The sequence below is a fragment of the Eptesicus fuscus genome, chromosome 5 (genome assembly GCF_027574615.1).
Source record: "Eptesicus fuscus isolate TK198812 chromosome 5, DD_ASM_mEF_20220401, whole genome shotgun sequence".
Taxonomy (NCBI): Eukaryota; Metazoa; Chordata; class Mammalia; order Chiroptera; family Vespertilionidae; genus Eptesicus; species Eptesicus fuscus.
The window spans coordinates 5893276-5906612 of NC_072477.1; the positions used below are offsets into that span (position 1 = coordinate 5893276).

The 13337-nt window shown below is 51.0% G+C and overlaps 1 protein-coding gene across 6 annotated transcripts in view; it reads left to right on the forward strand.

Moving 5' to 3' along the window:
- The window catches only part of EVL (Enah/Vasp-like), a 105350-nt gene that overhangs the window by 52987 nt on the left and 39026 nt on the right, over positions 1-13337 (forward strand). For all 6 annotated transcript variants that reach the window (XR_008556034.1, XM_054715764.1, XM_054715763.1 and 3 more), the window contains exon 2: positions 10639-10807. Coding sequence is in view for 5 of the 6 variants with exons in the window: in XM_054715764.1 (XP_054571739.1) it covers positions 10639-10807 (169 nt within the window). In the remaining variant the exon portion in view is untranslated. The remainder of the gene's footprint in view (positions 1-10638; positions 10808-13337) is intronic.

Genomic DNA, 13337 nt, shown 5'->3' on the forward strand with positions numbered 1-13337 from the left:
AGCCATGCGATGTTTTTAAAGGTCTTTTTAAATTGTAGGAATCCAAGAGGTTTCCATCTTGAAAGGACCTAGGAGGCCGTAGACCATCTGTCTGCACTAGATCGTCTAGGTTAGAGGTGCTTCGGGGCCTTACCCTCCACCTCAGCCAAATTAACTCTCATCTTTTTTAAGTATTCCTTAATATTTCTTCGAGGGGGGAAAAGTTGCATTGCTCCTGGTGATGAATTTGAAGTGTGAAAGAAAGTACCTGGCTGGTCCAGCGTGAGGTACACAGATCGGGATATTGAGGCCTGGGGTCTCAGAGGCCATGGTGTCCCATTACTCCTCCCCTGGATGTGTAACCAGATCATTTGGGAGCTTCTTGGAGCTTCTCTGTCTTCTGTTCCAGAGAATGCTGTGTGCTTTCTGCGAGCAGCATTAGCATAATGGGCCTAGGTGATTCTCGTGAGAGTGAGAGTGTTCCTCAGGTGTCCTGGCACAGGTGGCTGGGAACTGGTCTCGTCCAGTGGCTTCTCTTAGGTAATTGAACCCATAAAAGAGAAAATAACAGCAGCCATCCCCGTTTGGGTTACATGCCAAGCATCATGCTAATTATGTTGCATACGCCGTATGTAATCCTCATCCTCCGGGTGCTCTGCTGTCATTCCCACTTACAGACAAGAAAACCAGGGTCAGCAAAGTGAGGTTACTCGTCCCAGGTTCCACTGGTATCACTGGCAGAGCTGGGCTGTGAAGCCAGGTCCCTTGTGTTTTCAGAAGCTAGACTTCACTATAGCCTCTCAGAGGAACTGGCCCCAAATTGCAGAGTAAGGGTTAGAATCAAGTCCCTTTGCAGTCTCTGATCTCACACGGTGGATGCCATGAGACAGAGAGACCTTCTCTGTCCTACAGCTCCCGGGCGTTTCTCTGCCCATCATCCCTTCATTCACCCTCTCCCCTCCCTGCCTAGACTCTTCCGGGCAGGAGGCAGGGTTACTCATTTCTGACCATCGCTGTGCCTAGGTAATGCTGTGCCCTCACCCAGGTGTTCATTGAACTGAGCCGAGTCGCCATGCTGATGGGCAGGGATGTTAGCTGGGCTGTTAATTCACCCTCAGAGATGAGCTTACTGCCCCAGTCCTCGGCCCAGCCAGCTCTTTACAGCTGACCCAAGGCTGTGTTGAAACTCGTTCCACTTCCACAAGTGGTCAGAGTCACAGACTCTGGGGACACTGGGATATATTGGAATGTGTACTAGTAATAGTAGCCCTAATGTCCACATGGCCTACCAGATGGCTCCCCAAGGAAAGGGCTGTGTTGGGAGCCTTGAAAGAAAGTGTGGGTGTGAGATAGGTTCAGACTCTCCCAACAGTTGGTGGATGTTTTCCCAGAGAGGCGAGACCAGCTGTCCGAGCATCTGGGACGGGGCCATAGTGGAGAAAAGGCGGACGTCTTGAGGCACGGGACGCGCAGTCTGATCGTCCCACCCAGTCTGGATGGAAGAAAAGATGTCCAGGTTTAACACTAAATGTATTCTTTATTTACCAAGAGCCTTTCTTTAATTCTCTTGCTCACAGAAACGGGGCTTGAACGTCACCATTCGACTTCCTTCATGTTAATATATGCAAATCTATCTTACTGTTTTCAAAATGTGGTCAGGAGTCCTGCCTTTTAGTGGTCTATGACTCAAAACTATATTTATAACAATATTGAGACATTATTTGCCTGTTTCACTCTTATGTCATGAGTGAACAGTGGAATTTCCCAGAGGCCGCATGACATGTGTTGACATTATCACTGTGGCAAGTAATGCAATGTGTGCTTGTGTTTTAAAAGTTCTCAGTTTTCTTTTCAAATATGGTACATATGGACAGCCCTAACTGACACAAACAGAAGCTTTTTGACACACTCAGTAATTTTTAGCTGTGTAAAGCGGTCCTGAGACAGAAAGTTTCGAGAGGCACGATGGAGACATGGAGCGGGCTGGGACTGGAGGGGATGCAGGGTCCCCCTGAACTCACCGCCTAGGAGGCAGCATATGTCCCAGTCTGGGTGGTGGCATCAGGGAACCTTCTCACAGGCGTGAACTATTTCAGAACGAACCTTAGGACACATTCAGTCTGTCTCGGGCTTGTCCCCATTAAGGAAAAACAGTCACCCTGCGGTGACTCACCAGTTGCCCAGAGGAAATGTACCTTTCCGTTGCAGAGACCTGCCGATCACCCCTGCACCCACCTTGCCTCTCAGAAGGCAACTGGCATTAGGGGGTGCCTGATGGGATGTGACACAATGGGTCCCCACTGTCACCTGTGTCCCATTCTTGCTGTTTACTGAGTTTAATCAGGGGAAACAACCCAGAATGGGGACAGTCTACAAGGCAATTGGCCTACACTCTGCACACACAGAAATCAGTATCAGTGACAAACAAAAAAACGGCCCAACTTTCCACTTTAAAAAGAGGGTAAATAGACAACCCAAATGTAACACGTGAAGTGGATGCTGGATCCCTAAAGATTAAAACATTTCAGGAACAATTGGGTAAATTATTAATTTTCTTAGGTACAATAATGGCACTTAAGCTACACATTAGAATGTCATTTTTTTATTGTATTTCTTTTTTATTTTTTTAAATATATTTTATTGATTTTTTACAGAGAGGGATAGAGAGGTAGAAACATCGATCAGCTGCCTCCTGCACACCTCCTACTGGGGATGTGCCCGCAACCAAGGTACATGCCCTTGACCGGAATCGAACCTGGGACCTTTCAGTCCGCAGGCCGATGCTCTATCCACTGAACCAAACCGGTTAGGGCTAGAAGGTCATTATTTTAAATGATGTAAGCTGAACACCTTAGGATTGCAGTATATCTGCAACTTACTTTCAAATGGGGAAAAAATGACCTAAAAGGTCAGGTGTAGTAAAAATGTTTTACTACGTGAAGCAGGAAGCCCTATCGTACAGCAGAAAGTAGGCCCTATACCCTAGTCCCGGCCCCTCCACATATTAGCCGCAGGACATTGAGAAACTTCCCTCTCCAGGCCTGTTTCCTCCATCCGAAAAAAGTACTTGCAGATACTCAGCTCTGACGAGGCTGTGCCTCCCAACCTCTGTTTCTCAGTCACTGGCGGGACCTGGGGATGACATGCCTGGTGTAGGTCTTCTCATTCCCCCATGAGCCTGGAGAAGCTACAGCCCCAGGTGATCGATGGCTGAGGATGCTGCGCTCTCCTCTCCGAGCCTTTCCTGCCGCTGTTCGCTCTGCCTGAAATGGTCCGCTCCCCCCTGGCAGGATGAAGCATGCCCTTCTTGTACCCACAGCACTTGGCACACACCTGTACACTGTGGGCCTCCCCCGCATTAACAGAGACCACGTCTTTTATTCAGGAGAAGGTTGAGTTTTGTCTGAGTACTGGGCCTTGGAATATATTTGGTACATGGTCGGTACTCAGTAAATGGGGTGTTGTCTTGGTTTATTTTGTGAACGAATGCAGGAAAAGAGATAGGAAGAATGGGGGTGGCCAGATCAAAGGTGCGTTGTGGTCCCTCCCACCCCCAAGGAATCCTTGAAGGCTGAGAAATACAATACCTGGCAAAACTAGGCAAACTCAAAGCAAGCATTTAGCCCTGGCTGGCGTTGCTCAGTGGTTAGAGCATCAGCCTGTCCACGGACCCACTGAGGGAGCGAGGCCTGAGAAGCCTGAAGGAAAGGCCTCCAGAGAAAGGAGGAGGAAGGTGGGGTCCCGGCCAGGGGTGTCTCCCTGCCTTGGGGGACTCTGGATAAGTCACTTAGTGTAAAGTGGGTAAAGGTGATCACTCCCTCCTAATCATTGTTTTGAGCATCACATGAAATCACAGGCTTTGACCTGCAGGGGCCACTGAACTGGCAGGTGCTGTTCCCGGCCGTGGTCCTGGGCGGTGAGGGCAAGCGCGCCCTGTCCTGGAGCCCCGGACGGGTAGCCAGAGCCTGCGTTCTTGGTGCGGCCGCTCTGAAGCTCAGCCTGCTTTTCAGGTTCACTTCCCTGGCTTGTATATTGAAAGTAAACAAGTCAGGATTTCACAGACTGGCTCTGCTTCTGCTTGGCTTTGGGAACATTTATTTATAGCCACTTCCCTCTGGCCTCCCACTGCTCCCTCACTCGCTTATTCCCTTGGCAGCTACTGAGCCCGGGCCAGTAATGAGAACCTACCATGCCATCCCGAGGAGGGTGTGGAGGGGGACCTGGTGGTCAGACCTGACTGCCCTTAAGGGGCTCATGGTCTGGGGAAGAAGATGAGCTCTAACTGGCCCCCATGAAAGCTGGAGAGTAACCAGAGGCTCACAGGGCCTTGGCACAGACAGCACCAGCTGGGTACTGGGCACCCTCATATAGAACTGTCCTGTGCCATTTTGTGACTGCCTGGTTCTCCTGCTAGATGGGGTCTCCCTAAGGGCAGAGACATGCCACGCCCTTCCCAGGGCCCAGCCGAGGGCCTTCCTCTTGGTAGTTAGCAGCAAGCGGGAATGAACGAACAGATGTTCTCTGAAGGCAGCGACATGACCTGAGCTTTGAGCAACGCTGAGGTGCAAACCTGTGGCTGTAGGAAGGAAAACGCATATCAGGCAGAGGAAGCATCTTCTTTAACTTCTTGAGTAACACCAGGAAGTCGATGTAATTGGCCCAAATGTCCAGAGGATGCTTTTGCTGTCAGACCAGGCCTTGCCACCGGGCTGCCAGTTGGGCTGTGTGGACAGACTGCCCTTCCCTCCCTGATCTGCACCAGGCAAGGTGTGGGTAGCGTCATAGGAGAGCAAGGATGAGGTTCCTGGAACCAGCAAAGAATCTGTCCTGTTTGAGAAATCCAGATATAAACGGGGAAGGGAACTGTGGCCTGAGCCCTGGATCACCCTGCAGGGGAGCCAGTCTCGGGGAAGAGCGCTTGCTGGCCCTGTGTCTTCAAGGAGGCCTTTCTAAGTGAGGTGACTTTAGGATCCGCAGGAATTGCTGGCAGCCTACGCTGGGAAAGCACCCCAGGCAGCGGGAACAGCATGAGTTAGAGCCACGGGGCCATCGAGTAGGACCTGTTAGGGGCCAGGAGTATATTAGGGACAGAGACCAGGTGCCAGTGGGCACCGGGAAAGGAATCGAGTGGGCAGCCAACGGGAGAGAAAGGGAGAGCTGGGTCGAGAGTAGGTGCCAGGCCCAGCAGCCAGCTCCCATCAGTGGTGTTCATTAGGTGCTCAACCCTTGGGGTGAGAGAGCAGGAGTTCCCAGCAGGGTGACGTGCACCCTGGTTTGCTGGGACTATCCTGGGTTTACGCTGAATGTCCTACCTCCCTGGAAGTCCCTCCGCCCCAGGCAAACCGGGTTCCCAGTCCTGCTGGGGAGACATGATGGACAGAGCGATGGGTTGTTCCCTCTGAAGGGAGCCACCAAGTCAGGGCATCGGGCCGAGCAGGGCCACTGCCAGCGCTGGGGAGATACAGGGAGGCCGTGAGCCTGTCTTCCCAGTAAGAGATCCAGGCTGCAAAGAATGTGGCTCCTCGGCTGAGCCTCCAGAGGAGCGGAGGCCGGCGCCCGCATTTCCGTGTTCCCTGGAACTGGCCAGCGAGACGCACCGTCAGAGGCAGCAGCCTCCCCGCTCTGTGCAGTAGGCCCACCCCTCGGGGTTGCGTTTCCTGACTGATCCCAGGCCGTGGGGAGACAGAGAACCTGATGCTAATCTATAGCAGGTGCTCTTGTTTGGCAGCTGCTCTCTGAGAATAAATAGAGTGGGGTTTGAAAGGCAGGTGCCCATGGCCACACCATCATAAACGCTCTTCTTCACAATCATTTCTTTAGCGAGCTTTTGTGTCTACAACATACAGGGCTGGGTGTAGGAAGGAAAAGCGAGCCCCGCCTTCAGGGAGCTCCCAGTCCAGTGGGGCAGACACTGAGAAGCAGGACAGACTGGCGAGTTCCGTGCTGAGAGGCAGAAGCGAGCACAGGCCTAGGTGCTGGGCTTTCCGGCTCAACCCTGGCGGATGCTCTCCACCCACAAGCCTCTGGTGATCAGCCCTGTTCCTTTCTGTCGCCTTTTTGGCTTTACACCATTCTGCCCTGGCTTGTGAACTTACACTGCTCTGCAGGTTTTCGTAGGAATGCCTGGAAAAGCCCTGACAGGTATTCGCAGGGTGGGGAGGGAGTCCAGGTGCCTGTACACAGGCAGAGTGTGGCTGGGCTGGTGGCTGCCAGCCTGGGACAAATTCAGAAACTCCCTGGTCAGTAGGGAGTGGGGTCGAGAGAGCGGCAGCTGGTGGGGCAGGGACCTGTGCTTTCCTGAGGGTTAGACCAAGTGAGCAGTGTTAGATCCCAGGGGGCAGGGGGGGGGGGTGTCCATTGATCAGGTAGCTCAAACCCAACTGCATTTTCACCAGTTGTTCCCACTGATCAGCTGGTTGTTTGATCATATAAAAGCATCCCTGTGAGAATCGGCTGTAGCTTTTCTCCAGCCCCACGTGGTTCCTCAGAGCCAGACGGGATGGGGAGCACTGAGGCAGCATCTACACAGGCACAAAGTGTATGGGGCCGTGGGGAGGGTGTAGGGACAGACTTTCTAAATTTAGTAAAGGAATTTTGTGTGTTCGTGTTAAAAAAAATAGTGCAGTCATTCAAAAATAATATACTTAAAAAGAAAATACTTGTCTGTCAAACATGCTTTCCTCAAATGATCCGTGATTTAGACAGATGGAGTTTCTGAAGCCTTTGGGTACCGTGAGGATTTTATTAAAACAAAACCCCAAACGGATGGTAAGCGAGACAGCCCTGAAGCAGAGTAAGCGGGTCTTTCCTGGCCCTTGGGTTCTGTCAGTGGGAATAAAATAAGCAGGTAGACAAGCACTGTTCACAGGGAGGCGGGGAGCAGCAGGGCTTTGGTTAACCACAAGTTCAGTTTGAACCTAGTGTTAAAGCAGCAGCAGCAGAAGGAACCCATGGCGATAATTACAATAAGAAAAGTCACTCTTGGTGTTTGAGCACCTACTAGGGCCAAGCACAGCAGTGGGTACTTTCTTTATTTCTCCGTCCAAGCACCCCTAAAGTGTGTGGGGTGTGCGCTCTCTGCACGGCACCTGGCCCTGCCTCCCTGCCTCTGCTCTCCCCACCACCCCACATCCCCTTCCTGATTCACTGGGCTGAAAGCTCTTTATTGGGGGGCACTCACAGCATTGCCTGCAGAGGCTCCCCAGCTCCCCACCCTCCAGGCCCTGGAAGGTGTAATCATCTGTCCCCTTTCCTGAGTGGCCGTGAGCTCTGGGGACAGTGGCTGTCACACTCGGCTCAGTGTCACTACATGTGTTTGATTCACTGGCATCTGTGTTTGTCAGACTGAGATGCCATGGTCATATCCAGTCGTAGGACCCAGACACTCAGAGAAAATGTAGCAAATCAGAACTCACTAGAGGAGAGTGACAGGTGGCAAGGGGGCTATGTCATGGGAATAATGGATGGAAGAAACAAGATGTCCCTTCAGCCGTCCACTGGACTGTCATGCACTGTCCAGACACCTTTGTAACACGGGAGGGCAGGGCGTGGACTGTCCCAGAACAGGAGGGATGCCTCACAGCTGAGACCACTCCTCAGCAGGGTGGGCTGCTTTTGGGGGCAGGTTTCCCTCGCTGGCGGTTTTCATTCAGAGGCTCGGCGTCCACTTAGGGCCACTTAGAAGGCATGAGAGTGGATCGGGCCATCTCAAGGATTATACTCAGCCCTGAGAGTCTACCCTAAGCATTTATGAGGCACCTGGTCTGTGCCCGGTTCCAGGGGCACAGCAGAATGAGGCGGGCCTGCCCCTGCCCTCGGGGAACCTACACTGTAGCAGGTGCTTCACTTTGGGTCTTCCAAGAAGCAGAGGCCAAGGCTCTGGGGACATCAGTGCAGGGTGGAGGGAGCAGGAGCAGGCAGGGGGGTTCAGGCCAGGGTGCAGGTCCGACATCTGTGCCGGCGAGAGGGCAGGAAGGACGAACAGAGTGGGAGCCTCTCAGACCACACACAGGCTGCTGAGGAGGCCGAGCAGGGTTTCCCCATCGAGGAGGCCCATGTCGGGCACTGACGGAGCAGCCTGGAGAAGCATGGCCTCTGTGCGACGTGGTGGCATCCCGAGAGGTGGCCACTAGGACCACCAGTCAGCTCTGCTCCGTCACAGGCTCTCCTGGAGCTCTGAAAGGCACTTCCGTGGCCGCCACCCAGGGGCTCTGGAGAGCGCTGCCTCTACGTCACCTCAGGGCCTCTGTGGTCACGTGCCAGCAAGTGGTAAAGCGGGGGTTTCAGCTCACATCCCTCAGGCTCGGTAACATCCTTGTTTTGCTCACTGACACCAGGCTGCACCTCGGGATCTCTCCCAGCCCCTGAGGCAGTCCAGGGCGGCTAAGCTTGGCAGTGATACAGCTTAGCCCGTAACCTGATTCTGGTCAGTTTATATTGGAAGGAAACGAATTTAACCTGAGGTCTGTTTCTGTGTACAGTGTAATTTCTACCAGACTTCACGAAGACAAGGCCCAAAGGCCTAGCCAGAGGGAGGGCACCTCTTCCTAAGCATATTCTCTTTTGTAAAAGACACGTGGGCTCTAGCTGATTTGGCTCAGTGGATAGAGCATCAGCCCTCAGACTGAAGGGGTCCTGGGTTCTGTTCCGGTCAGGGGCACGTACCTTGGTTGCAGGCTCTATCCCCGCCCTAGTCAGCGTGCATGCAGAAGGCAGCAATCAACCAATTGATGTGTCTCTCTCACATCAATCTTTCTCTCTCTGTCTCTCCCCCTCCCTTCCATTCTTTTTAAAAATCAATGGAAAAATGCCCTCAAGTGAGTATTAACAATGAAATAAAAGAACACGTGGTTTCAGGCGCCAGAAGGCAGAGGCTGGTTTCTCCCTCCCGGAGGGTATCACACGGCTCTCTTCTGGGAAGGTCATGCCTGTTTTGCTCATCACCAATTTCCCCTTAAATGTCTGTTAAATGGATGGTGAACTGTGGGAGGAAAGATGCAGCACAACTGCACCAAAAGGCCCTTGCGACTCAGTTCTGATGCATCTGTTCCCGGACAGAACCCCCAGCATGAGGCGTGGACAGCTGATGTCAAGGTACCCTGGACTCCGAAACCCCAGAGCAGAGCTGGGGGTCGACAGCAAGTTTGAGGCCCAGCGTAGGCTTTCCCAGGGGGTTCGACACCCAGCACTGGCACTCAAAGTCGCTGGCTGGACCCGTGAAATGTGCAAGGGACTCATGGGAAGGGAAGTGAGAGGACATGTGGGAAGGCTTGTCTACACTGTCCATTGAGCCACTGTTACCATGATGATGATGATGATGATGATGTTGATCTGTACACTGATCCTCCGCCATCCACGTCAGCAGGGAGCTGAGCAGGTCCTGAGGAAGCTCAGCCCTCGGGGACACTTAGGCACCCACTACCTTGGCCAGGTGGGGGTTTCCAAGTCACCGAGGGCTGATCTCCTAAAAGCCACCGATTCGTCATCCAGTAACCACTGGGGCTGGGAGTGGGACCTTTTTCAAATATTTTATTTCCCTCCAAGAAATATGGTAAAGTGACCCTAATGTCACTTTTCCCGACAGCTTGGGCTCATTTTGACGATCGTCCATTAGTGCACACACTTTTGCTTCTACGAAATTATTTGGCCTCAAATTGTTGGGCTTTGACTTCTGTTTCTAATTCTAACGCAGTTGTGTTCATATGGCCTCCCTCTCTGACAGCGGCCACACCTCACTGTTGTCGGTGCGCCTGCCTTTAAAACCGGGTCTTACCTCTCTAACCCGGGTTCTGATGCGCTGAAGGCTGAGCGAGGAGCTGCTCAGGATGAGGAGCTGGTGTGCAAAGGCAGCGGGCCTTCCTTGGCGTTCGGTGGCAGGAGTGCCCGGTTTTAGCGACGGCTGTTTCCTCTCCCAGGGGCTTCTTTTGCTTCTTCCCTGGATTCCTGTCATATTCTGAACAGATGACGTTGTTTATTACTCGGTGCGTACAGCAAAGTTGGTGCCGCCAAGTGTTTATTTGGCCTGCTCTCGCTCTGTTCTGTTCGGAGAGGACCGCCTCATGTTTTGTTGTCTACGGAGCGTGTGTGATGGTGCCCTGTCACAGTATCACAAACGGAGCGTTTCGTTGGCTGTTGTGAAGAAGAGTGTCTATGTCGTGTGCTCCACAGGCGGACAGAACTGGTTGGAAATCCCAAATGTAATCACTGAACTCCTGTGTGAATTGGTATCAGTTTTCCCAAGTCTCTAAGCCTCTGTTGTTTCATCTACAAAGTGGGGTGATGGTGGCTACTTCACAGCTGTGAAGCCCAGTGCTCTCATGCGTTACCTTGTTTCACACAGTGCCTGGAGGACTGGGGACAGTTGGCCAATTGTCACTGTAATTCCTTCCACATTCCAGCGCCTTTGCCCCTAAAAGGAAAGCTGTGCGTCTTTTCCACGCTGTGGAGAGTGTTGGCACAGCACACTCCCCTCCAGCCCCGGGGTCTCTGGAGACTGACTCTCCGCCTCCCAGAGCAGCCCTCCCACAGACTGCGGGAAGCGCTGGCAGTTAGGAGGTTCTCTGCGGCAAATAGCAGGTGGCCTCTGGCTCAGAAAAGGGCAGAGCCAGCTTCCATCCCTCGTGGCTGCCCCTGACACTTAAGTTTTCTCTTGCTCTGCAGTGAACAGAGCATCTGCCAAGCCCGGGCTTCCGTGATGGTCTACGATGACACCAGTAAGAAATGGGTACCCATCAAACCCGGCCAGCAGGGTTTCAGCCGGATCAACATCTACCACAACACTGCCAGCAGCACCTTCAGAGTCGTCGGAGTGAAGCTGCAGGATCAGCAGGTGAGTGCCGGAGCCACCGTGACACCCGAGCCTGTGCCGCGCATGCGCACCCACACGTGCACACATAAACACACACATGCACACACTATAGTGAAAAGAGGTCCAGGAAATAAGGTCAGGTTTGGCGTCAGAAGATCTGGGTTCAGATTCTGACCCCACATTCTCCTATGAGAGAGAAAATTATATTTTCTGAACACCATTTTTCACATCTGTCTCATAGAGATGGTAACCCACATCCTGCTTACTTCTGTGTGTTAATGTAACATTAGAAGAAAATAATAGATATGAAACAGCTTTGAAAAATATATTGTACAAATATATTAGTTTTATTCTATGCTTACATATCCATGAGTAATATGACAATAAAAAATTTTTTGTTCAACCCCCTAAGTCAAGCATGTCAAACTCAAAGGCTAACACAGGCCAAATAAACAAGGTTTAAGTTTTAACCCTTTACACTCGCTTGCTTTTTTCTCGATTCATTTATTCTAATGCTAACCATGTCAAGTCACACTCGACATCCGAGTGCAAAGGTTAAGTTTATGTGGGCCGCAAAAAAAAACCACAAAAGCTTCAATTTTCATAGAAACGTAGGTTTATTTCGATAGAGACATGCTGAATACAAAGGGCTGAAATAAATGAGTAATAGTTAACATAAAATAATAGAACATTTTAATAAAAAAATAATATTTTTTCTTGAACATTAACTTACCAGGCACTGAATAACTGCACAAATTAATAAGCGTAACGCAAATAAACCTATTTTTCTTGTTCTCTGAAAGCGAAATATTTTCTGTTGCGCACACCTAACAAGTCAGTCCAAGACTAATGAGGTGGCAATCAGTTGCTGAAATATTCACTGCTAGTATTAGTGGAGAGAAATGGTGCGCCTGTGCGTAAGGGAAATGAATGCAACATGATTATAGTAATTGGTCATTAGTGAACATTATAGTTTGTTATTAATAATTATGTGTAACAGGATATTGTAAAAGTTAAGTTACGAAATTTTTATTAAAAAGATTCTTACATACTGTTATATTGGCTGGGCTGCAAAAATAATCATTGTGGGCCGCATGCGGCCTGCAGGCCGCGAGTTTGACATGCTTGCCCTAAGTCTTACTTTGGAAGGAACAGCAAGTTGATTTGAGCAATCTGGGGTCATTTCTCTCCCTAATAGTACATCCCAGACATATCGGATGAGGTAGTTTGTGAGTGAACCTGGTAGGTACCTCCACAGATACAGGGTAGGTCCACCTATGTCGGGAACAGTCGTGCACACATGACTAAGACGGAGCAGTCTAATGTGACAGGACCAGAATAGAGACGTGGAGAAAGGGCTCGTGTGGCCTAACCACGGGGACGCTGGTTAGTGCTTCAGTGCTCGCCCCTCTCTCTTAGAGAATGAAAGGGACACATTGAGCAGTGAAATCAACAGACCTGTGGTTTCAGCATTTGTGAAACACTCGACCTAAATAGCATCTCTGGCATCCTTTGTTGGTCAGGCCTTGGCTAAGCTGAACAGCAGGTTAGCTGCTATCTGCAAGAATCAGCATGTTAGCAATTAGAAAAGAGAGGACAGCTCTGGCTGGTCTGCCTTAGTGGTTAGAGTGTCAGCCTACACACGGAAGGGTCACAGGTTTGATTCCTGGTCAAGGGCACAGACCTGAGTTGCAGGTTCAATCCCCAGCCCGGTCTGGGTGCATGTGGGAAGCAACCAGTCAATGTCTCTCTCATTCTCTCTCTCTTTCTGTCTCTCTCTCTCTCACTCTCCCCCTCCTGCCCCCACTCCTTCTCTTCCACTCTCTCTAAAAATCAATGGGAAAAATATTCTTGGGTGAGGATTTAAAAAAGAAAAAGAAAAGAGAGAACAGAAACTTAAGACTATTTTTAGTGGCTGCCAGTTGACTGTGTTTCTGCTTTGGCCAAAATAGCCCTAAGTTTCAGATTCTTGTGGCTAAAAGGGACATCCCCGCTTCAGGACTCCTGATTAAAGGTAGTCTCTCTAACCTGGAACTCTCGGTATCTTCAGAGGCATCCCTTTCCCTTGTTGACAAGCTTACTGATAGGAAGGTTTCTCTAAAAACCTCCTAGAAGCGGCTTCCCTGTTCTTCCAGTTCATCGGTTCTAGCTCTGCCTTATAGAGGTACACCACACCATACATTGAAGGATATATAGCACCCTTAGTCCCCATTATGGTGGCAACCAAAACATCTTACCCATTTTCATAACATACCCATGGGTGGGGCTGACGTGGGCATACCACTCTGGTACTCGCCTTTGACAGAAGGCCCATTACCCAGTGCCGTTTCCGAATCACAGTGTGTCCCTAAGTGATTGCTTTCATTATGACCAGTTCTCCACTCCCTTCATGCCTCTTGGATGCCCTTCAGGGTGCTCTGGGAAGATGGAAGGTACACTGGAGGGGGCAGGGGCCTGGAAAACAGGATTCCCGGAAACTAATGTTCACCTTGTTCTCAGGAGGCTCCACACCTCGCTGCCTCCTGCCGAGGAAACCACATGGCAGGGCTCA